The sequence below is a fragment of the Lipotes vexillifer genome, unplaced genomic scaffold, assembly GCF_000442215.2.
Source record: "Lipotes vexillifer unplaced genomic scaffold, Lipotes_vexillifer_v1.1 scaffold1447, whole genome shotgun sequence".
NCBI classification, from domain to species: Eukaryota; Metazoa; Chordata; class Mammalia; order Artiodactyla; family Lipotidae; genus Lipotes; species Lipotes vexillifer.
This window is the reverse complement of record NW_006789773.1, coordinates 24698-50769: the sequence shown is the minus strand read 5'-3', so window position 1 is coordinate 50769 and position 26072 is coordinate 24698. Positions and strand designations below refer to the sequence as shown.

Here is a 26072-nt window from a genome sequence, read left to right as displayed (position 1 = left end):
GCTCTTCTTGCCCTCTAGAAATTAATTAACTTGGAGAAGAGACAAATCATCCAATCACATTGCTATTAGAGGACCAGTATGTATAGGATTTTGAAATACCTATATTTGTTTGACAAAAAATTGTGTAAATTTTAATTATGATAGTTATAAGCTTCTTAATGTGATTTTTAAATACAAAAAAAGAAAAAGCCAGGTCAGTACAGGAATGGAGGCACAACTCACAAGAGAAACTTTTAAACACTGAACCAAGTAATTATTTAAGCAGCCACCAGGTTGTGCTGGTGACTTAGTGAAGTTGTTTTAAAAAAAGTGAATTTAGTTTAAAATTTATATTTTGCATATTTTTAGGCCCCTAAATGTATAACCAGAGATTTTACATAACTCATTATATAAAATTTTCAATTCATTGTTAAAACACATACACTTTTTTAAAAGATGTGTTTTAGAGCAAAATTTAAATTAAGCAGGTTGAATATATTCAATTTGCAAAACTTATTGGTTGCTTACTACGTTATGTGGTGAAGAAAGAATGGATGAAACATGGTAATCACAATATAAATAACGTACACAAATATAAACTAATTATTTCAATTTAACAAATAAGTTGAATCTAAGCTCCGAGTATTTTTTGTTTTGTTTTGTTTACTGCTCTCTCCCCCAAACCTGGAATATAGTAGGAATACAATAAAAAGTTGAGTAAAAGAAAGATTTTATAAGTTAGTGATTATATAATGTATATTTATAGAAAGTGTCATGAACATAAAATCTAGTTTTAAATGCTCGCCAATATAACTTATGATCTAAATTTATTCCTATAAAACAGTGTGTTTAACCATCTTAAGACCATTTGATAAAAATTTAAATTTTACAAATCCCAAGGCTCTGATATATACCTCCAAGGAGTAATTTTATTTGCCATTCTTTAGAATAAGTGGTGTTAAGAAGATAAATTCTTTTAGGTATTCTGACCAGAGTATTTTATATCACTAAATTGCATTATGACATTATTTGTACTTAATTTACTTTCAAATATACAAAATCATGTGACGACAAATTTTTTTTTAAACTATACACAGTGTCCCTAAAGATTCTGACGTATTCCCAGAATGAGGTTGATCCATTCTCCAGTCTCATTAGAATTATTGTTGAAAACAAAGCAAGGTTAAATGTTCCCTTGTAGCTGACTTTCTTCATCCAGCCCTGGAGACAGACTTTTTAAGAATATGTGCAAGTGTCTATTTTGGACTCTTAAACCAAAGTAAACTATATGTCACTCACAGGGATTTGGGGCACCAACACTGTGTCCATCCTCTCTTTCATGCTGATTTGCAACCATTTCTCCAGATTGTCATGCTCTCTGTTCCTCTCATATTTCTCTATTTCATATTCCTATTTCTTTACATTCCTTTCTAGAAAGCGATGTGTATTTGTGCAAAAAAGCGTAGGAGTTGGAGTCCAATGAAGTGGAGTTTAAAAATAGGATCTACCACATTCTCGTGACCTTCAGCAGATTCTTAACTCTGGAATTCAGTTTACTCCTCTGTAAAAGATGATAGCCAGGAGAATACACATTATTTCTACCTTCTAAGAAGCTAAAGGCAAGTGGGAGTTGCATGGAAAGGTACAGTCCACTGCTAGGAAGTTTCTCTGCCACATTTCTTTCCTTTTTCAAAGAGGAATAAAAGATCTTCATTTGCATTAGGGAGCTGTTGTGCACAGTTAAGAAAACAAAGAGACTTCATGCTGCAGATAGCCCTTTGGCCCTTAGCTAAGGACAATATACTGTGGTTTTTGCTCTTAAAATTGTGAAACCCAGAATATTTGTCCAGAACTTGGAAACAGCTAGAAAATAAAAGGAGCTATAAATACAAATGAATAAGACAGTGAAATGTTACATTTTACCTAATATAGCATGAGTTACTCAGGGCCAGGAAAGAAATATGACAGATGAAATGTCTCTGTGAATTTAGTCCAAAGAGGGCAGGCAGTTTGATGAGCGTTATATATAGCTAGAAATAAAAATAAATGGAATAAGTCCAATAGGGTTTTTAGTTCTAGCTGAGAGAGAGACAGAGAGAGAGAGAGAGAGAGAGAGAGAGAGAGAGAGGGATCCAAACTTCAAACTGGCTCTATCAAGACCTATTTTATGAGGTGAATTTAGTCACAATTGTATGATGAATTGATGAATTGATATCTTCTCAGCATCTATGGAGATGATCATATAATTTTTCTCTTTAGCCCTATTAATAAATAAATTATATTAGTAGATTTCCTAATATTGAACCATCCTTGCAGCCATGTAATAAACCCTACTTAGATATGATGAGCTACTGTTTTTTTCTGCTGCTGAAATATCTGCTAATATTTTATTTAGGATTTTTGTATTGATTTCATAAATGAGGTTGGTCCTTTTTTGTATGCAATCTTGTGGATTTGGCATCAGTGTTATACTTATCTCATAAAAATAATTCTGGAGTTTTTCTTCTTTTTTTAGGCTTTAGATCAGTTTAAATAGTATTGGAATTATTTGTTCTTTGGTAGAATTCTTCTGTGAAACCATTTGGGACTGGTATATAACTCTTGACAACTTTATTTTATGGAGTTGGACTCTAGGTTTTCTACATGTTACAGCATTAGTTTTACTGAATCACATTTTCCTAGAAAATGGACTGTTTCATCCAAGCTTTTTAATCCATTTGAATAGAGCAAAACAAAGTAGTTTGAAGTTTATTTCTAATTCTCCCATATTTCTTAAATTTAGTATTTGTTCCCCTCCCTTTTTTTTCTGAGTTTAGAATAGATAGTAGTTGATCAATTTTTTTAATTCTACTATTTTCTGTTTTCTAATTCAGTATTTTTTATTTTAACTTTATTAATTCCTATCCTCTGTTTTCATTTTCTTGGTTTTATTATGTTTTTTCCTGATTTATTAAGTGCTTAATTTATTTTCATTGTTCTCTTTATTGGTACAGTATTTAAGGTTATATGTTATATTTCTGCTTTAGTAGTACACAAATCCCATGAGTTGTGAAATGTTGCATTTTCATATCCATTTTCTAGATGTTTTGTAATTTTGCAGTTTTCTCTCACCTGTAAGTACCTTTAAAGTTAGTTTTTATTATTTAGTTAATAGAGGACTTTTTTTCTTAATTACTTATGTAATTAAGTTTTAGTTTTGTTACACAGTGATCAGAGGACATTGTGCTATTTCTAATATATAACATATACTGAGGTTTGCTTTTATGAGTTAATAGCTATTCAATTTATGTGACTGTCTTGACCTCTTAATAAGAAGATATGTTTCTAGTTTCTAGGAAACAGAACTAGACACATACACACACACACACACACACACACGTACAGATGATTTATATATAGTATATCATGTAAATGATATATATAAATTATATTTTTCTGATTCTTATATTTAGACAGGATTTTCTATGTCTTTTTCTGTTTTTTCAGTAACCTTGTTTTATCATGAACTGAGAAAGGTAATTTAAAGTTTCCTTCCATTAGTGTGTTTTTGTCTTCTTATAGGTCCTGCTGTTTTACTATTTAGGGCATAGAGAGTCACAACGCTCACATATACATTGTAAAATTTACCCTGTAACATTATAGTTTTCTTGCCTAACAGTTTTGGCCTGACTTCCATTCTAGTTGATACCCATATTATTGATACTTGTTCATCTGTTCATTTGTTTGCATTTACTTAGTATGTCTTTGGCCACTATTTTATTATCAATCTTTCTGAATCACTTGGTTTTAGATAGGTTTTTGTATGTAACATGGATTTGTATTTTGCTTTATGGTTCACCCTAATCCTTTTTCAACTAATAAAGAGGTGAGGACTTTTACATTTATTTATATATGTTTGCTTTAGTTCTATTATGACTTCTCATTTTATATTTACATTATTTTACATCACTAACTACGTGATTTGCCTTTCTTCCTCCTTATGTGTGTAAAATTTTGGTTTGTATTTTTGTAATGGTGCATGCTTTTATAATAACTTTATAAAATACCCTTACTGTGTCTATTATCACTATAATTTAATGGTACAACTAATACATTTCCTCTTCTTATCCTCTCTGCTCCCTTTTCTCCACCATCAAGTTTTAGCCAAAAATAATTCTTCCTTAGTGTCTATTTTACACTATTAAATATACTTATTCTTTTATTAATTGTCAGCTTGTAAATACTCTTGTCCCTCCTCCAAGGAGATGTCAAATTGTTCTAAGTAGGCAAATGTCCTAATTCGGATTCTCAGTTTTCAGAAAGTAGTATCAATCAAACCCTCCTCAGCTTATTTATTAATTAGGGCATGTGGTTGTACATATTAATGGAAAAAAGACAGTTTGAAGTCCTAATGATCCCATTAAGTGAAATCTTGAACTCTTCACCTGTGACTTAGTGAGAATTGAGTGAATATCAGTTGAACCCATAAGTGGTTGGGTGAATCTTAAAAGATAAACAAGTCTTCTTGCTGTTCTGTGAAATTATGGATTTCCTAGCCTAATTTTTCTTGTCATATTTCTCTGTTAGCTGTCGATGAACCCCACTGTCCGTGGCCCTATTTAAGTTGCATTTTTAAAATAAATTTATTTATTTAATTTATTTTTTTATTTTTGGCTGTGTTGGGTCTTCATTGCTGCGTGCAGGCTTTCTCTAGTTGTGGTGAGCGGGGGCTACTCTTCGTTGTGGTACGCGGGCTTCTCATTGTGGTGGCTTCTCTTGTTGCAGAGCACGGGCTCTAGGTGCACAGGCTTCAGTAGTTGTGGTTTGCGGGCTGTAGAGCGCAGGCTCAGTAGTTGTGGCGCACAGGCTCAGTTGCTCCAGAGCATGTGGGATCTTCCCCGACCAGGGCTGAAACCTGTGTCCCCTGCATTGGCAAGCGGATTCTTAACCACTGTGCCACCAGGGAAGCCCTTGAATTGCATTTTTGTGTGCCCTCAGTAACTTTGTTCTTGGTATGGTTCCTAATGGCAGCAGAATATATGCTACCTGAAATATACCATGCTGGTATAAGGATTTTGAACTGAAGGCTATTTAGAAAAAGTAGATATAAGAAAATCTCTCCCTATTTACCTAAAAGCAGCACATAAATGTGTAGAGGTGTTCCTCTCCCTTCTCTACCAGAAGGGACAGAAGTTAATCACTGGAGACAACTCTAGACCCTTCTAAACCCGGAGACCTCACCAGCAGAACCTACATTAAAAAACATTACTAATTAGACCTTATCCTCCATTAGTTTTTCCCATATATTTCCCACAGTTTACTACCCCAGAAGCTCAAAACCCTTTTCCTCTATCTTGTAACTTCTCTACAAATTTATTCTTTGTTAAGATGCTATTTAAGCCCAAGTTCTAACCACCCCTTGGAGTTCCTCATCCCTGAGTACTCCTGTGTGTATGTACACCACGCATGTTAATACACTTCTGTTTGTTTTTCTCTTGTTAATCTCTCTTTCATCATTCTAATTTTAGGGCCCTAGTCAATGAACCTAAGATGGACAGAGGAATGTTTATTTTTCTCTCCTACCATTTCTAATAAACACCTACAAATCAAGAGGGAGCGTCTCAAAGCATAAGAAAACAAGAGCTTCAATTGCCAGAAGTCCCTTTATACGAAAAAGACAAAGATAACTGTAATGTGAGGGATTTAGCAATATTAATAACTCTCTCTCTCTCTCTCCCTTACACTTGAAACCAAGTATAACTAAGTAAGGAAGCCATTATAGGGATGGAAGGTGCTCACTTCTGAACTGCTCCCTCCTGGCAAGTGGAACCAATTCTGTCCTTTGGTACACATTGCTGATTGCCTACCCAATAGCCATTTACTCTTTCTTAATTAATAACAAAATCCTAAAGTTTTTCCTGGATGGCAATTTTCTGAAGTTGAATGCCAAGTTTCCCAGTCTCCCTTGTAAGTAGGGGTGGCTAGTGAGATGTCAGTGAAAGTCACCCATTGAATAGGCAAAGCACCCTTTGCCCTCCTTTGCCCCTTTGTCTTCTTGCTGGTTGGACTGTGGACAAAGCCATATGAGGTCTAGCAGCCGTATGGAAGCTGTGATGCATCCACGAGAATGAAGTCACTGCTAAGAAGAGAAGAAAGAGAGAGACACTGAGTTCTTGCTGACTCTGCCATATCAGCCCTGGACTTCCTACTTCTAGATGCCTTTTATGTTAGAGAAAAATGAACCTTCATGTGTTTAAGCCACTGCAGTCGCACTTACATTATCGGCAGCTGCAGCAGTTAGTAAATGACGGATTTCATTTATGGAAGTGTGAGGGGAGAGAGGGCGATGTTTGTCGATCTAACACGTGGGCTAAGGCTTAGCACTGAACAGGCATCACTGCCTCACAGCCTAGAGCAGTGCCTTTCACTCCCAAGCTCCACTGGAAAGTTCTTTGCGGACTTGGTGTCTGTCACTTACCTCTGTGTTCTCCTACCTGTTTAGAATGTAGGAGAATGTGTAGATATCAAGAGTAGTTTATTCTTTTCTATTCTCCAAAACTACGTCACCACCAGATTATTACATAATTCTGTTTGGTATCTGACGATACTTTCATATTTCTAATTATAACTAATTGTAGGTTATAAACATAGATCCAAACTAGAGTTATGGATTTAGGAGTCAAACGTGGTTGTTGGAGCCGCAAGAGCTGGAAAGGCATCCCAGGAAGAGCCAAAAGGAGAAGTAGGCCAAAGACTGAACCCAGAGGAATCCTGACTTTAATGATGCTTCCTAGAGAGAAAATGTAACTTGCTGAAAGTCAAAATGTCACGATGGCACGAGGCGACAGAATTTTGCTGTTGTGGCAGAGGGACCCACTTTGGGACATCGGACACAGAGCATCTAATCATGTTTTTCACTTACTGTAAAGCAGAAGCCCCCAAACCTGTTCCTATTTGTTGACCATTTATGAACCAGCAGTTCCTCAACACCAACCTAGAAGGGTATGCAAGATGACCTATCCTTGGTTTGTGACAGAGGTGAAGGTCTTCATAATTTATGAAATGTTGTCTTTTATGTGGGAGAAATAAATGGCTCTTACTGGCTATTACAAGAACCAGGAAAAGAGCCTCTGAGTTTTTGTCATTTCAGATCTTCAGTGACAAAGGGTTTCAAGCCAGTGTCTCATTAAGTCATACTTATGCTTTCACCTCTAGTTACCCCAATGCCAATATGGGATGAATGTAAATAAAGTTATTCTTAGGCTTTAATGAACTTATTTCATAATTATTCCTTTCCACTCACATCCTTATGGTTTTGCTTTGTCCCTTATTTCCACTCATTTATACTAATGGTAATTTTTTCCTTTATGCATATCAAATTATATTTATCCTTATTGTTCCTTATTCTTGACTCTTACTAATATCCCCAGGTCTCCACATGCCTAGACCTAGATAGTCCTCTGGAGGATAGAGTTCAGCTAAGTCCAGAGGACTGACTAGCAGTGGTTCAGCATGGCATTAACACAATTCCCGTAAGTGAGTTAATATATGTCAGGGGGCTTCCCTGGTGGCGCACGGGTTCGTGCCCCGGTCCAGGAGGATCCCACATGCCGCGGAGCGGCTGGGCCCCTGAGCCATGGCCGCTGAGCCTGCGCGTCCAGAGCCTGTGCTCCAAAACGGGAGAGGCCACAACAGTGAGAGGCCCGGGTACCGCAAAAAAAAAAAAAAAAAGATTGTTAAAAAAAATATATGTCAGGCACCTTAAACAGTGCCCAGACATAGAGTGCTCAATAAAGGTTAGGTATCATTTTTATCATTATTCAGATATAATCCAAGTATTGGATTTTTCTACCTTCAAAAACGCCCTCCCTTTAGCATATTTGGAGAAAATAAGTTTTATTTCACGTCTCCTCCTTAGTCAGTTCCTTGCTGCCGGTGCTTCTCTGTACTGTTCTCGGCCGCATGTCAGGATGCCTTGCTTCTGGCCATGACCTGGAACACTTGAACTACCTTTCTTCTCAGTATGATGCTGCCACTTCTAACAAGTGTCAGCAGAGAGATAAATGTGAGAAAGGTCTTACATCTCTTGTTTCCTCGTTTCTCATACCAATATACACTGTGCAGCTATCCAATTTTATGGGTGAGTTGGAAAAATATAAGCAAAGCAAAATATATAGACCGAGTACTTTATATGACTCTCTGGTATCCAAAAGTACCAAATGCTCTTTACAGATGATCTCATGGACACCCCAAGTTCTAGTCTTTACACAGAGAGGGTCCCATTCTTCTGACCCCATGAGTCTCCATTCTCCCATCTTTCCATGTGGGTTGGTTTGGCCCTAAGTTCACCTTCCTGCCAACACACAGGGAAGTTTATGAGGGTGTACTCCTCAAAATCTGAGCTATCCATTATAGAATAGCAGAATCTTCAACAGAGTAGTACAGAGCAGTTTTTGGCACTCAAAATCAGGATTGCTTCCAAGTCTTCCTGCAAGTGGAAAGTGTAATGTGACTCCTCTTTGTTCCTGATTCTCTAATAGTTAACTATAATACACACACACATACATACACACAGTCTCAGAGACAGTAAATAATAAAAGAATTGTCCTAAATGCCTATAATATGCACAGTATCTCAGGCAGGATAGAGGTAGCAGTTAACATAATCTTGTAAATCCATGGAATTTCTCCCTTATTCTTTTGCTTTCAGCCTTAGAGCCCAGGGCCCAAGAATTTGGCTCAGTTATAAACTACCTACCCCATGGTTACCAATCCATGGCCTAAGAGTTTTGAAACTTTGAAAAGAAAGATTTTAGGTTTGATTTATCTTTACATTTCAGGCCATGTAAAGAACTCTTAAGTGAGGCTTTCTCTTGTGTGTACATGGATGTATATGAAAGGGATGATTTACAATCTTCCTAGCCAAGCAACCTCTCTAAGAGTTGGGAGACTTACCTTACCTATGGCCCAAGGTATATCTACCTTTTGTCTTTGGGAAGCCTGCTCCCATAACTGAAGAAAAAATAAATTCACTCTCCTGGACCTTCATACCACCACCTGCCCCATCTCCCAGCCAGAAAAGTTGCTTGTACAAACCCATTTAGCCTACCAAGAAAAGGATGGAAGGCATAGAGCCTCATCTTGCTCATCTCTTGGACCTAGTATAGAGTCCAGTAAACAATAGGCATTTAATAGATGCTAAATTGCATGCAGTGAACCAGTATAAACCTCAAAAAGAGTATAAGCAAGGGATTTGCAATTTTTTTAAGTAGAGAGAACACCCCCCTTAAGGAAAAAAGATTAAAATTCCTACACCTGTAGATAAAAAGATTCTTGAGTATGATGCTTACCGGTAAATAACTGATACAAACAGAACCATCAGAAGAGCACTCTCTTCAGGGTTTTTCTCAGAGCAACTTTAACATCCTTATTCCTCAAACTGTAGATCAGAGGATAAGCATGGGAACCACACTGGTGTAGAAGACTGAGGCAAATTTATTCTGGTCCATAGGTCCAGGAAAAGAGGTTTTTAAATAGGTGAATGCCCCTGACCCAAAGAACAGAGTCACAGCAACGTGGGAGCCACATGTGCTAAAGGCTTTGGACCTGCCCTCAGTGGAAGGAATACGGAGAATACTGGAGAGAATCAAAGCATGAGATGAATATACTGATAAGGGATATTGTGATGACCACTCCAACAACAATAAAAAACACCAGCTCATTGATGTGGATGCTGGTGCAGGAGAGCTGCAAGAGGGGGAGGACTTCACACAGATAATGGTCAGTGATGTTGAAATCATGGAAGGTCAGTCTCAGTATGTTTCTGGTGTGGGCCATGGCCCCAGAAAACTCTATCACATACGAACCAAACATCATCAGAGAACAGACATGAGGCGACATGGTGACCGTGTACAGCAGAGGATTGCAGATAGCCACATAGCAATCATAAGCCATCGATACCAACACACAGCACTCAGAATTGACAAAGAAACAGAAGAAAAATAGTTGAGTCATGCATCCCACATAAGAAATGAAGTTTTCTGACACAAAACCATTCAGCATTTTGGGGGTAAACACACAGGAAAAACAGAGATCTATAAAAGACAAGTTGAAGAGGAAAAAGTACATAGGAGTGTGAAGGCTAGAATTCAGCCCAATTAAGATGATCAGGCCCAAGTTGCCCACCACAGTAAACACATAGATCCCTAAGATCAGTAGGAAGAGGGGGAGCTGCAGCTCTAATTGTTCTGATAATCCCACAAGGATAAACTCAGTCACTGAGGAGCTGTTTCTCAGAGCCATTCTCTTCTGGGGAGCTGTCTGTGGAAACAAGGGGCAAAAATACATAGACTGGTTATAGGCACAAGCATGGCTGATGGAAGAAAGGTCTAGAAGACGAGCCAGTGCATGGATGCCCTCCTTTGTGCCTTTCTTCTCTCATCTATGCCCCCCCCCCCCCCCGCCAAGCTATTGACAATGTGTCTGTGACTATATCTCAGCTCCCCTGGGTTGATCGTGAATCCAAGCTAGAGTCTGTTAGCATGGGCAGCAAGAGTTCTGTCCCCACCTGGGAGAGGAGGAGATGGAGCCCCTGAATCGGCCACCCAGCGGCTCCCAGAAAGACCTTCCGAGAGCCAGCAGGAGTACAACCCGAGCCCACTGCCTCAGGCTCAGAGACAGGAGCTCTCCTGTCGCCATTGTCTCCATTCATCCTGCCTCCCTCTCCCAACTAGATACAGCGTTCCTGCCATGGGGAGAAAGCCAAGAGTGTCCCCTCTGTTTGCACCCTCCTACCTTCCTCCTCTCAGTCCCTTCACTGCATTTCACACCAGAGTCAGTGTTAAGAGTAGGGAAGGGCTCAATACATCCCTGACCCCTTATTTGTGAGTTTAAAAGAAAGCCATCAGGAAAAATGGGAGTCAGACATTCACTTTCCTCCTCCTTGCCCCCCAAAGTCCTGGGCCCTATGCAATCTCTTTTTCCATTATCTCAAAGGAGAAAATGGTGTTAGTGCATAAAGAATACAGCCTCAAGTTTTAACTCTTCTGATTCTGTTGGTGCTGAGAATCAGAGCTTTTACAGACCCCAGTCTCCAAGGTGCTCTAGGAACAGACCAAGATTTCTGTTTGTGGATTTTCCCAGATGGTATATACATCAACTTTAGGAGAAAAAAACCAGCAATGCTCATTTTCACCAGAACCCCAGCTGGCATATCATGAAGAACTTTATGCTACTTGATGATCTCAGGGATCTGATTAGATACAGTTTCAACCCCCTTGGAATTTCTCAGAGATATGTCCCTACAGGGAAGAAATTGTACTGTCTTTGTTTACAGCCTGGATGATGATGTTTACGTAGCATCTTGGGACTCAGGTGTTCTACTCAAACTTCTCCTTATCTCCAAGGACTTCATGTTGTTTAGTGTTGAATTGGAGGGGGGACCCTCAGTTTTCCTGTCCTTCATTAAAGCTCGGCACTTACACTCGACATTAAGAGAGGATGATCCCAAACTAATTTCAGCCGCTGTTCCTAAATTTTCAAAGGGAGTTTTGAGAATAGGACAAAAAAAAAAGTTAGGTCAGACTTGTAGGTGATATGGAAAGCACCTCAGACAAAATGTTTCTAGCATCATGAGCTACTCAGAACAGTGGAGACACCCCCTGCCCCAAACACCACCTACCCTCAGCTCTACTAAGGGCCATAGGCCAGCTTTTACTATATATGAGGAGATTAAAATATCACATCACATATGCAAAGAAGCACACACACACACACACACACACACACACACACACACACACACACGCACCCCCCTTTACAAAGTTACTCGATGGATGTGTGCAGGCTAAGGTATTAACAGGAGATGTACCTAAAGGTTTTAATCCTGTCATCCTTCAGATGACAAAATTGTTCTCCATGTGATCTGCTACATGAATATTCTAAGAAATATTCAAAGATATGTGAGCAACTACATTTGTAAGTTTCCACTGAAGCTGCCTAAAATAATCCCAGATTGCTGGGAACAGTCCTGATTTACATCCATTATCCCTGTATAATTATTAATAGCAAACCTTCTCACTCTCAAAAGTGTCTGGATTTGGATAACAAATTATATGGTCACCCTACTAAAAAGAGCATAAGCAGCTCTTCAGGTCCTCTGGCTCCTGCTGTCTCCTAGACCCACTGACTTCTATCCACTTTCTGACCAAGGGAGTCTCTCTGTCCTTCACCCTCCTTACCTTGAAAGTTCTCCTTCACTGAACCTACTCTTCCTGGCCAACCAGTACTATCTCATCAGTAGATTTTGGCTTAAAAGTGGGAAGGGCATTAACTTCAAGCTGCTTCTGATTTATACCTAGCAAAAAACCCTAAAGCAAATAAAGTTAAAACCGTAGTTACCTGCCTAAAGTATGTGGAAGGGGAATAGGGGGAGAAGAATTACATAGGAACTAGGAATAAAACATTGGTACAATTCTATATTGCAGTCATTGGTACCATGGTATAATATTGTTGTATATTGCTGTATATGGTACAATAAATTGATTAGTAGTATTTAACAAACTTGGACATATACATACATTTTGACCCAGCAGTTATACTCCTAGATGTATACCGAATAAAAATAAGTATACACATGTATACCCTAAAAACATGCCAAAAAGTTTCATGAAAGTTAAACAGATAAACGTCACAAACCTATTATGGAACAGAACAGCCAAGGACAAAAGAAGGCATACTTTATGATTCTATTTATATGAAGTTCAAAGGCAAGGAAACTAATCTTTGATGTTAGAAGTCAGATAGCAGTTATTCATGGTTGGTCAGTTGGGGGCTAGTGACTGGAAAGGTCTGTGAAGGGTGCTTCAGGGTTGCTGACAATGTCCTGTTTCTGATAGGGGTGCTGGTTACATGGATGTGTTCAGTTTGTGAAAATTCATCAAACTGTGTTCTTATGTTTCCCTTCAATTAAAAGTTTACTTAAAACATAAATGGAGAACAAAAATAAATGAATATCTTAATAAATCATCCTGCGGAATTTAACACTAAAATTACTAAACATCTTTGAGGCATAATTCCCTAATTTATAAAATGGAGATTTACTAACCTACCAACTTTCAGTATGATAACACATGCAAAAGTACCTTTTTTATTTCTCATCTATCTTATTTCTCTTAAAATAAAACCCCCTTTTGTTTCTCATATAAAAGGGAGGAAATCAAGAGGAAAAAGAATTAATGCCTATGGAGCAACTGCAGAGCACCTGGCATTATGCTGGATGTTTTCTATGTATTATGTTTATAACAACTAGACAATGTGCATGTGTGGCAGATTATTCTTTCCAAAGATGGCCATTCCAGCACACACATACACATACATACATACATACATGCATCTTACATCCCACATGCTCTTGGTGCAATGAAACTAACACTCCTCCCATAAAGAGATGGTGTCGATGCTTTCTAACCTTGCATCTAGGCAGGGACTTGGGGTTTCTCAAACCAAGAGTATGATAGAAGTGATGCTTTGTGACTCAGTCATGAAAGAATACAGCTTTAACTTTCTCTCTCTCTCTCCCCCTTCCCCACTCCTTCTCTCTCTCTCTCCCTCCCTTCCTTCCTCCTTCCCTCTCTCTCTCTCTCTCTCTCCGTACTCTTATTCCTCTTTTGTCATCGCCAGCATCTCAGTTATATTGGAACACTCTGGCTTTGTCTCCAAAAACACCACAAAGCAGAAAGTTTATGGCAGTTTATCCAGTGTTGAGGGAGAGCAGGAGCCCTCTAGGGGCCAGGACAGTTTCTAGTACAGGTCAAGATTACTTGGTCTAATTCCCCCTCACTACTCAGAGAATCTTTTTCCAGTTCCATATTTAGATGATGCTTTTGAGGTTTATTTTTGTGAAGAAAATAGTTATTTCTTTCTAGTACATAATTTCTTACCCACTGCACTTCCCCCTCTTAAATAACAGGTTAGCAGATGTGTAGCAATGACCCAGCAATGGAAGAGTAAGAAAGAATTATCTCTGTTCATTAGAGTAGAAGTCAGTGTATTCATTTATTCATCATCCAATAAGTATTAAGGTTAGCTATTTCCAGCAATCTTGCAAACTTTATATTCAGAAAAATCTCTCCTGATATAACAAAACCAAGAATTCAGAATAAAATATAAAAATCATCTATTTGTTAATTTTTGAACTGGCAAAAACTAAGTGAATTCCTATGAGAGAAAAAGAGAAAAAATAAGAAAGTAATAATCCAGAGGGGTGCACAAGCACTGAACCTGGGGTTTGCCCTTGGGGAACTAGTAGATGCCCTGTGGCCCAGAGTCAGAGTTTAATTGGGTTGCCTATGCAGGACATAAGAGATAAAGCCTGGGAATCAAGCAAGTTGGGAGTTTGGAACCTATTGATGCATAATACTAGATCCCCAAAGGGAAACATCTTCTATGGCTTAATTAAAGGAAGAGAAAAGCTCACATAGGAAGAGGGCAGAGATATGTATCTGTCTTGGCCTTGGCTCTAGAAGGGTAGAAAAAGAGATAAAATATCCCCTGAAAAGTTCTAACCACCTCTGTGTTTTAGGTGGAAAATTCATATTACATATATAACCAAAAAAAAAAAAATCCTTCTTGAAAAAATAAGTTTAAATCAAGATATCAAAGAATTTCCCCAGACAAATAGCCATGGATCATAAGCTTTTAATGAAAACCACTAAACAAACACAAAGTAAGCCACCAGGATGAGAATCACCATAAATGAAAGATCACAATCTATACAACCAGACCTGCAAAATTATTAGGCTTATCAGGGACAGAATACAAAAAAAAAGATACTTGATGTATTCAAAGGAAAAAAAAAACAAATTGAAAGTATAATGAAGGAAAAATCAAACTTGACAAGGCATATTTTTTTAAAGACTCAAATAGAACTTTATTTATTTATTTGCCACACTGCGCAGCTTGTGGGATCTTAGTTCCCAAGCCAGGGAAGTCCCTCAAATAGAACTTTTAGAAATAAAAACATGATTGTTGAAATTAGCAACTCTTATGAATATGTTAAACAGCCTATTAGACACAGGTAAAGAGAAAATAAGTAACTTGGAGAGGAGAAATTATCCAGAAGTCAACATCAGCTGGGGGGATGGGGAAATAAATATCATTTAGAAATATAACCCAAGAAATGTAGAAGTAAAGAAGGTCCGACAGATATAGAGAGAGCATTTACCACATTCTAGGCCCTGTGTTTTGCACTAAAAATAAAGCAACAGCGGAAACAGACGTACATAGTCCCTGTTCTTTCAAACATGTAATTTATATGGAGAAACCTAGAATAAACAGATACTTCTAATAATCAATTAGAAATACAGTAAGTGTGCCAGGAAGAATTTATGGGGTGCCATGAACCCATTTAATGGAGGGTCAGGGAAGACCTCCTTGAGGAAGTGAAATTCAGGTTTAAAACCAAAAAGTAAGTAGGGATAATAATAGTTGTTTGTTTGTGACTGTCCAGCATTGGCACTCCTTCTGCATTTGGGAATCCGCCCTTGTGTGAGCCTTGGATGGAGCCAGGACTTGGCCTCTTTCCGTGAAATCCCTCCAGAGAACATAAGCCCTGAGCTCAGCTCAGATGTTCCCATGCAGGTCTCTGAGTCTGGGGCAAGTGACACAAGAAACAAGAACAACTTATATTTCTTTTTGGCACAAGGAAAGAAAAAAAAATCGATCAGTCAATAACAAACATCAGGTGTTGGTGGTGCCAGCAGGAGCAGCCAGCTCAGCCTAACCAGATGGTTCTGAGGTGTAACTTGGCTGTGATTCCACCACCTGGCTTCCCCTGGTTGCTGCCTGACTCCAAAAACTGGTTCTTCAGTCTGCTCTAAGATTCTGTGAACCACCCCATTTCTTGACAACTCCCTTTTTTGAAGAAGTTAACCAGAATCAATGTCTGCTGCCTGCAGTCAAGAACCCTGGCTGGTAGAATAGGGACTGGAGATTAAGAGGGGTGTGGGCGGGGAGTGGATTCAGGGAAAGCATTCCAGGCTGTGGGGCAGCTTTCTCACATCCCTGTGATGAAGGCAGACACACCCGCCAAAATCACCTTCTTAAAAGGGTGTAACAAACTCTCAGAGATTTTCTTTATTTTGAATGATTTTTCCCTTCCAGGGAACTGTTGTGTGGATGTGGTTTAGAGGGTAAAGTGAACACACATTCCAGATTCTGGAGACCATTCTTCATACTCCTACACAAAGTTTTTTAAACCTTCAATTCTCCAATGACTCTCCTTTAATAAGCTGCTTTTCTAGCTAAACAGAAATGCATTTGATTAATTGTCTGGCCAGCTTTTTTAATGCTCTGTGGGCCATAACGACAACAAATAATAATAAGGATTATGTTTAACATCTAAGAAAGCTAATGACACAAAAATTATTTTTATTAATGATTAAATTGCTAGTGTGTGTTCATACTGGTCATTGTTATAAGGTTCTGTTTTTCATGGGCTCTGTATACACTTTGTTGTCTTTGCAATTCCTTATAAAATCAATACATGGAATAGCTTTCTGCACACCTTGTAAAACTTGGAAAATAATTTACTCTTAAAAATCATTTATATAGGGCTTCCCTGGTGGCACAGTGGTTGAGAGTCCACCCGCCGATGCAGGGGACACGGGTTCGTGCCCTGGTCCGGGAAGATCCCACATGCTGTGGAGCGGCTGGGCCCGTGAGCCATGGCCACTGAGCCTGTGCGTCCGGAGCCTGTGCTCCACAACGGGAGAGACCACAGCAGTGAGAGGCCCGCGTACCGCAAAAAAAAAAAAAAAAAAAAAATCATTTATATAGTATTATGGAAAGTGTATCTTTGATTTTGCAACAGATCTTTATTTGGAAACAGTCTCCAATTATTACATTGTTACTATGGAAACACACAGTCTGCTTTATGATGTGGTTTTAGAAATGCACTGCTATTAGTCTTGAATGATAAGTAGAAGTTTACCAGCAGAGAATATCAGGAGGATGTTCTGGGCAAAGGGAATCACAAAAGGAAATATTAAAGGTCATATGGGGGGGAGGGGAAGCACTGCACATTTGGGGAATGGAAAATGAGACAGACTTGAATCGTATACATGGCAGAGAGGGGTGGGAGGTAGCTGGGGTAGATTAATGATGATAGTAAGTTATATCCTTCTTTCCTCTCTGAGTCCAGAATCAATTGAGAAATTAGATACAGAAGTCAGGGGAAAAAATGCCAGCTTTATTGCTGATAAGGTTGATTGGAAGACCCAGCTTGGTTGTACATCTACATCCAAGGACCCTATAGCTTCCTCATTGCACACCATAGACTAAATTTATGAATCCAGGTCTAAACTGAGCTGGAAAACTGTTGGTGTTCTCGACAAAGAAACAGAGTTGCAGATGGAACAGATGAGCGGAGATCCTGAGAATGTGCCTGTCCTAACTAGAAATGGGACGGGCTGTAGGAAGGGGGCTGGGCCACACTAAGCCACATTATAAGTTAACTCTCCCAATTTCTGATCAGTCCTATAAACCAGCGGTCCCCAACCTTTCTGGCACCAGGGACCAGTTTCATGGAAGACAATTTTTCCACAGCCGGGGCTGGGGTGGAGGGTTGGCGGGGGATGGGGATACGGTTCAGGCGGTAATGTGAGCGATGTGGGGGATGGTTCAGGCAGTACTGCGAGTGATGGAGGGGATGGTTCAGGCGGTAATGCCAGCGATGGAGGGGGTGGTTCAGGCGGTAATGCGAGCGATGGGGAGCGTCAGGTGAAGCTTTGCTCATGCACTACTCACTTCCTGCTCTGCAGCCCGGTTCCTAAGAGGCCACGGACCGCTGGTGGTCCGTGGCCCAGGGGTTGGGGACCCCTGCTATAAACCATCCTCTCCTTTGGGGTGAAGTGAGGAGAATAAGGGGGAAGAGAAAGGGTTGCTTCTTCATTTACCTGCCTGGGACATAGAAGCTTCTCCCCAGCTAGGGAAAGTAAAGCATAAATGAAGCTAGAATCGCATTTGGAGCCCAAAGTGGTTAGCACCAGAGTCTGGACTTCACTGTAGTTGATGATGAGCAAAATGGGAGGAGCCTTGACATCTCCGGACTTGCCTTTGAATTTTGGTAAAGGGCGAAGGAGAAGGATGGGGCTGGAGACCAGGAAACCTGAACTCAGGTGGTGGGAGGGATGTGCAGAATGTCACACATGAGAATAAATCAAAGAGAAAGCTACTCTTAGAAAAGGAATTTAGGATCCTCAGATGAACACATCACTGTTAAAAAGTTCTTTGAAAAGAAGGAAACAGAGAAGAAGGAAACAATGTTGTCCTTCTGTGCAGCCAACAGAAACATTTCACATCATTCCACTGACCTTACAGCTTCAGACATAATGAGTACAGCTGTTAAAAATCATGATTTTCATATATATTTAATCACACAGAGGCTGTTTACAATGTGTTACAGGATGAAAAATAGTTATAAAATCATACTTAACATGATCACATCTGTTTTTGTGTGTTTGTATATGTTTATGTGTGTATTGTCTTTGCAAACCAATTTAAGCCATCACAACTGCACACACACAAATATTCTGAAAAAATATACATCCAAATCCTAAGAGTAGTTAGTTATCTCTAGGTGGCAAGATCATAGATTTTTTAATCTTTTGCTTACCTATACATTTACGTATTCTTACAACACTCAAGCATTGCTTTTGCAAATTTAAGAAGAATTATTTCAAAAAATTAAAAACAAAGCACTGTATAATTTAGTATTTTAAGATCTCACTAAGGATTCATTCAACATTTATTTAGCACCTTCTGTACCTGTCAGGCGTTAAGCTCTCAGCATGTGTTGGATCACCTAGCTGAGGTTGGGAATATAACCTCAAATAAACATTTTCTGAATATATTACTTCATAATCCATATTACCATAGTCCAGGAGGTCTCACATGTTTATATTACAGACCCTAGTAGATCAGTGCAGTGAGTAAGGAGCAGAGTCTTTAGTGTGTCTCCCTTGACATTTGTTTTTGGCAAATTGTTTTCAAATGAGAGTCAATTATGGACTTGTTCAGCTCAAAGGCAGCAAGACCTTGGTCTTGGCACGAGATGCATATACGTGCATCACTATTTCTTACACATGCAGATTGAGCCTCTGGAAGGCAGTGAGTGGTAGGAGTGTGGACACCAGAGTCAGACAGTCTAAATTCAGTTCTTTACTCCACCGCTTACTATTTATTCAATCTTAGGCAAGTTCCTTAACGTCTTTAAGCCTCAGTTTACCCATCTATAAAGCAGAGAGAATTATCTCATACCGTCGTAGGGAAGACTAAATGAGAACTCATATAAAATGTTATTATTACTGTTTGAAGAACATGAGTTCCTTGAATGTGAAAATATTATCCACCTGCATTCTCAAATCACAGTCAGTGCAAGATACATGAATGAAGGAGGCAAACGGGACAAGGAGTCATATCTTTCAGGAGGCCAGACTGAATGGCATCTACAACCAAATGTGTGGACAAGCGTCTCGGGGCTTTTTTCCTCCTGCTCCAGGTCTAATTCTTCCTTTCATGTAGTCTCACAAGTCACGGATGGGAACCTAGGAAACTGTCATGTGAGCAGGTAAAAAGTGGTGAGAAGTGACAGTTCGGAATCATCGGGTTTGGGACACAGAGCATTGGCCTATTGACAGAAAGCAAGTCTCACTTATACGTAGACAGGTATGCTCAAAGAGCAAACATATAAATGAGTACTTTACAAACACGAATATTCTCCCATTAAATACCTGCTTGCAGAATTACATTAAATACAGCTCATTTCACCTAATAGTCATATCTCAGATTTAAACAGCATTTATCTTTACGTAGAACCAGTGGTGGGCAGGGAAAGTACAGGATGAGCCTGATTGTTTTGCCAGAAAGTAATAAAGTGCTCAAAATCTAATGGAGATATATTAAAAGGACGTAAGATCCAGTGTGAGGAGGGTCACACTGGGCAAATCATGGACAAATTGAGCATCAAAGTAAATAATGACAATAATGAATCATAACTCAGATAAAATTAGAATGTATGAGTCCACAATGATATAAATGAATGAATGAATAAATATAGAAGAAATAATGATTCTTCCTGAGAAAATGCAAGCTAACAAATAACAAAGATTTGATGGAGTTAGACAGTCTCCATTTTACAACCATCAGAGTAATAGATTCAGGCAAGCATCATCAATGGATGCTAAAACTAGGGTGTGAAAGATTGAAAAGGAACATGACATTTCATAGTTTCAAAATGTCTCCCCACAATTTACTTCTAATTACAAAGGAAAAAGTGGTAACCTTCCCCAATAAATTACTAAGGAACTTGCAAAGTTTCAAAAACTCTTGTTTTATCAAATGTCCCCAGAAGCAATTCTGAAAGGACATAGAATATATTCATTTGTGTGAGTAAAGAAAAAGGAAGCTTTGCTCTGAGGAAATGGTGCTTTGCAAGGTCAGCAAAGAAGAACCAGATTGTGGTCTTGGTGATTTTTTCCAAGTGTATTTATCTTTTGAACAAAATCATTCAACTTTATAGTCTCTGTTACTCTGGGGGAAATGGGAGTGTTATACCCCATTTGGGAGTGTCATGAATGATTGACTTCTTTATTGTACAAATTTTTCTTCAGTATGCTGTCTCTGGGATATTAGTTAAATGGGTAGTACAAAATGAATGCCCAACTGTTGGTATTTTATAAAATTTCCCTCAAAGCCCTATGTTCAATTGGATAGTGATTTAGAGTTTACTATAATACAATACATTTTATATAACACAATACATTTATATAACACAGTACATTTTACTCTTAGGAGAAGTGTAAAGTTGTGGTTTACAAATCATGATAGGGTCTGGCTCCTGCTACAGACGCCAGGTGGCATGTGCCTAAAATTGGGGATCAGGACTAAACATAAGAATAATACAATCAAGGTATCAGAGATGGGATGTTAGGGGCCAAGCATGTGTTTATCTGTGTGCTGGAAGAGAAGAATGTGTTGCCAGAAGACAGAACAGGGAAGCCCCTTCAGTAAGTCAGCTGCTAAAACTGCTAGATGCTCCAATCTTGCATCCAGCATAAATTTGTTAAATCCCCACTCTGCATGTGCTGGGCACTGTGCTTGGTGTGGGACTGTCTCAAAATGGACACCAGGGACTCTGCTCACGCAAAACCTACAGTCTTGTTTGTGGTAGGGGTGGATACAGAAAAGAAAGTGAGCAAGGACCCTACATTGTGACCAGCACTTGATAAATTGACTGCAGTGTTCTGCTGTGAGAGCACAGAGCAGAGGTGCAGAAATGAACGGGGGTGGGGGGTAGGAGAAAGATATTCCAGAAAGACACCTCACAATAGATTATCACAGACATAAAGGCTCCAGAGTACGTTCCCTTCCTAGAATTAAAAAGATTACCAGCAATATGATTAAGCCAAGAAAGAGCCTAAAAGGAGTATGTAAGGAAGGAAAAGAAGGATGGAGAAAACATTTTCAGTTTTGCTTCCTCTTTTCTTACCCATCCCGATACCACAAGTAGTTTATGAAGTAGAGAAAAAAAAAGGTGTAAAAGGAAGGGACAATAATACAAACACTACCACCACCAAAATTAAAGATGATCAATTTTCATGAGTGCCGCCCTTAACCAGTAGAGTCTGGCCAAAGTAGACAGTCCAGATATGTTTACGCTGCTAGTGAGAGTGCAAGTTGAGGTAAACTTTCAAGAAGGGATTTTGCAATAAAATTCAAGAAATCTTGTATAATTCAGTAATTCCTTGTCTAGGAATATATTCTGATAGGGTGGGGGGAGACTCAAAGATTTATTGAATGTTGTTAATCAAGCATTATTTATAATTTGGAAATATTAAAACAGTATACAGCAGGAGAAAATTGCTCATTGGATATAATACATCCATATGGTAGAATTTTACACAAGTATGAAAATCAAATTGGAGGCAAGAGATCAGAAGAAACAAATTCTTGCTGTGAGCTCTGTCTTGGAGCACACACTTTTGTACCCACGGCTGGTGCTTCCTTGTTTTCACAGTGTTCCTTTCTCTCTCCCTCTTTTGGGCTACCCATGACCCTTCATGTACATTTTTTCTGCTTTTCTATTAATTTATTTATCCAATAATAATTCCTTATTCCCTCCTCTTCTAATTAATTTTCATCCGTTTAAAGCAACTGCTCATAGACTCTGAAAACAAAGGCAACATTGTGTGTATGTATGTGCAGGTACCGTATACTATACGTGCAAAGACTGTCTATAAATATATAATAAGCAACAGTGATGGACCCGAGGGAGGGCACAAAAGGGCCAGAAAATTGGAGTGAAGTGGACGTCCTTTCACTGATTATTTTTTGGCAATAATTTTCATTATCGTGAACATGTACTGCCCATTTAATATACAAATAAGCATATATAGTAAATAGATTGTAGGAATAATCTGATAGAGCATAATCATTTTTCATATGAGCGAGCATGAGCCCAGAAAGATGAAGCAGTTGTCCCAAGGTCACACAATAAATTAGTGCAAGTGCTGACACTAGGAGGAGAAGATCCAGCAGGAATGGAGACTAAATTTGCTGAGCACTTGCCATTTAATTTTCTTAATAATCCTGTGAAAACATTTGCTCAGAGACATCAGGTAGCTTGGTGAAGGTCCTACAGCTACTGAGTAAAAGCAAGGGTTCAAATTTGATTCTACCCTCCAGTTCCCTAGTCTATACTTTTTCTAGGTCTTTATGCTACTCTCCTGCCTGTCCCAGTGATCCAGATTCCATACTGTCCATCCGTCTTTTCTATTAATTTCAGAACCATAGAAAACCTAGCGTTGTAAGTCAGTAATCCGGTTAGCAACACACAGCAGCCAGTCACAGAGGAAACGGCCACTGACTGTTACGGTACCGCTTCTGTTTTCTGTGTGCACAGTTCTCTCATTCCACTCTCATCCTTTTGAACTCACTCTTATTGATCTGTACAGTCCAAAGGGCAAAACTGTATATCCATCCACACTTCGTTTTTCCAAATAGAAGAGACTTTTCCTAAAGAGACTCTCGTAAATCAAAGCTCTTTTCACAGCATTTCACATATTGTTGCTTCACCAAAAAAATATTTACCACTTACAGTTTTCTTTTAAAACAAAAGGCAACACTGCCTGCCTTTACATAGTACCATTGGGCTGTGGGTCTACAAACTTAAGCTGTACAACTCTTCCACCCTTCACTGGAAGTTGTGTCAGCTAGGGTCCCCGCAGAAAACAGATGATCCACTGAAACAAAATGATTGAAAAAGATAACAAGGGAACTATTTGTAGGGGTTTAAACAGAAAGGTGATTGAGAGAAACCACAAAGGGGTGATCGAGCTCCCAAGACTAGCAACAGCCAGGAGACATTGCCACCCCTTGGCATGAAGAGACAAAGGAGGGAGCATTTACTGTAACCAGGTAGGAAACAGGGCATTCAGTTCCTGACACTGTAGCCCAGCTGGAAGGAATTCCAGGAAATAAATATCACACCTCCTCTCACCTTCTGCTCCTCTCACCTTCTGATTTCGTCTCACCTTCTGATTTCGTCTGCTGATGCCAACCCAACCAGAAACCAGGGGCCAGGGAGCCCACTGACAGGATCCTCCCGGGGCTTGGAGTAAAGTACAAAGGGCAGAAAGTTAATCTGGAGAGGCACACAGAAAACAGAAGCGGTACCGTAACAGTCAGTGGCCGTTTCCTCTGTGACTGGCTGCTGTGTGTTGCTAACCGGATTACTGACTTACAACGCTAGGTTTTCTGTGGTTCTGAAATAGTCTCCAGATCCTTAGCTGACCACCCTGAGTGGCAGCCTTCTCTACTCTTGCTTTAAAAGCACAACTTGAAAACAGGGAAATGATTGTGTTTGAAATAATTCCCAAATCCTGTCCTTCATAACCTTGACATGTTCTCTGAGGTCTTCCACCCAGCCTGGCCAAATCCCTTAAAGTCCAAGTCCCAGAAGCTCCACATCACTGTCTCAGGAGGTACCATGCTTGCTGCTCTCCAGGTCCTAGCACACTTCCCCCACACACTCTGCAAAATTCTTCAAGAATTTGTCTGGTCATTTAGCCAAGACCATCTCAACAAAATGTTATACCTCCTACCTTCATGCAAAAATGTGATATTTAAAATTAGCCCTTGAAAAGTTGCCTGAAATTTCTGTAGACAGAACCAGACTTTCATGTCCTAGACCAACTCACATTTGAAATGAAACCTTCCAGGGCTGAGGGAGGAAGAAAGTGAACAGCAATGGAAGGAAATCGTATTAGAAATCAAGAGCCTGGATTCTAGTCACAGTTCCCCTGCTGAGTAATTGCATAACTAATGAACCTTGGTGAAGGTACATAAGCCTGTATCTATTCTCAGAAATATGATAGAACTTAACTAAATGATCCTAAACGTCCACTAAATGTGAGTATCCTCTAGTTTTAAGAATCTTAATTTAAAGGGCTCTTAAAATGGGAAGGGCAAACTTGTTTGAGAAAAAGTAAAAATTTCCTCCATGTAACCAGTGGAACTTGAATCATCTATGGAAGGAAAAATGTCCCTTTCCTAAGCATTGCCTCTTTCTCAGGGGAATGGTTTTTTGCTCAAAGTTTTCTTCATAGCAATTTTGACGTCCTTATTCCTCAGGCTATAGATTAATGGGTTGAGTATGGGCACCACAATGGTATAGAACAAGGAGGACACTTTCCCCAGGTTCATGGGTAAAACAGAAGATGGTTTGAGGTACATGAACGCCCCTGACCCAAAGAAAAGAAAAACCGCAATTATGTGGGAGCTACAGGTGCTGAAGTCTTTGGACCTGCCTTCCGTGCAGGATACTGGAGAGGATGAGGGCAGAAGAAATGAAGATGGTAGCTGTGGGCACACCAATATCAATACCCACAACAACAAAAACTACCGGCTCATTTACATATATGCTGGTGCAAGAGCGCTCAAGAAGGGGAAGGATGTCACGCCTGAAGTGGTCAACAAGATTGTTGGCACAGAAGGTCAGTCTCCCCGTGCATGCTGTGTGGGCCATGGCCCTAGCAAACCCCATCACGTAGACACCCAGCAAAATAGGTAAGCAGACCTGGGGAGACATGGTGGCCTTGTACACCAGTGGGTTACAGATGGTGACATAGCAGTCATATGCCATCGCTGACAAGATGAAGGACTCGGAGACAGCAAAGAAGATAAAGAAGAAGAGCTGAGTCATACACCCTGCATAGGAGATGGTGTTCTTCGTTGAGACAAAACTCATCAGCATTTTGGGAGTGATAACAGTGGAATAGCAGAAATCTATGCAGGACAAGTTATAGAGGAAAAAGTACGTGGGCGTGTGCAGGTGAGAGTTGAGTCCAGTGAGGGTTATCAAGCTCAGGTTCCCCACCACAGTGACCATGTAGAAACCTAGAAACAGGAGGAAGAGGGGGACCTGGAGTTCCTGCTGGTTGGTTAAGCCTGCGAGGATACACTCTGTCACAGAAGAGTTCTCAGCTACTGTTCTCATTTAAGGCACTCTGTGGGAACAAGGGAAATCACTTAGAGGGAGCGGGGGAGAGAGGGCACTGCTGCCCTCCCTGTCACCTCCCAGTTCTTTAGAATTAGATCCACACTTGGATATTTTGGACTTCAGCAGAAAGGCCTTTCCGGAAGCTATGGGTCTGTTCCCATGACCCCCTAGCGACTCTGCCTCTGGAGCACCATCGGGGGACGGATCTGCCTCCAAGAGGAGGTCCACTGCTGCTGGGAAGAAGGGACCCAAAGATGCACTGAGGAGTCTCCCGGATCTTTACTTGAGTCCATTTATTGTGTCATTCCAACTCCAGTGTCTGCTCAAGTTTACAGTACCTGGGGTCAGTCTCTGGGAAGAGTCCTCTGAGAGGATGGAGCCAGCCCAGCTGTGCTAGAGTGTCCACCTCATGGTCAACTTGGACAGACCAGAAAAGGAAGGTGGTCCTTCCCAAACCTTTACTACCTGAGGGTGGGGACTTAGGAAAAGTTCAGCCCAGGTGCCGTCACTCACCTCTTTCAGTCTGCAGCTTTAGCCCTGTCCCTGTCGGTCCAACT

General features: G+C 39.8%; 2 protein-coding genes across 2 annotated transcripts; both read right to left on the bottom strand.

Annotated features, from left to right (window-relative positions):
* Nucleotides 1–9324: 9324 nt before the first annotated feature.
* On the bottom strand, nucleotides 9325–10274 carry LOC103077931 (olfactory receptor 8B4-like). Its single transcript, XM_082931260.1, is given in 3 exon segments — nucleotides 9325–9412; nucleotides 9415–9611; nucleotides 9613–10274. Coding segments are annotated over 3 exon segments (921 nt in total). The 5' UTR covers nucleotides 10260–10274; the 3' UTR covers nucleotides 9325–9335.
* Nucleotides 10275–24584: 14310 nt separating this feature from the next.
* LOC103081527 (olfactory receptor 145-like) lies at nucleotides 24585–25512 on the bottom strand. Its single transcript, XM_082931262.1, is given in 2 exon segments — nucleotides 24585–24828; nucleotides 24830–25512. Coding segments are annotated over 2 exon segments (927 nt in total).
* Between the last annotated feature and the right edge of the window lie 560 nt (nucleotides 25513–26072).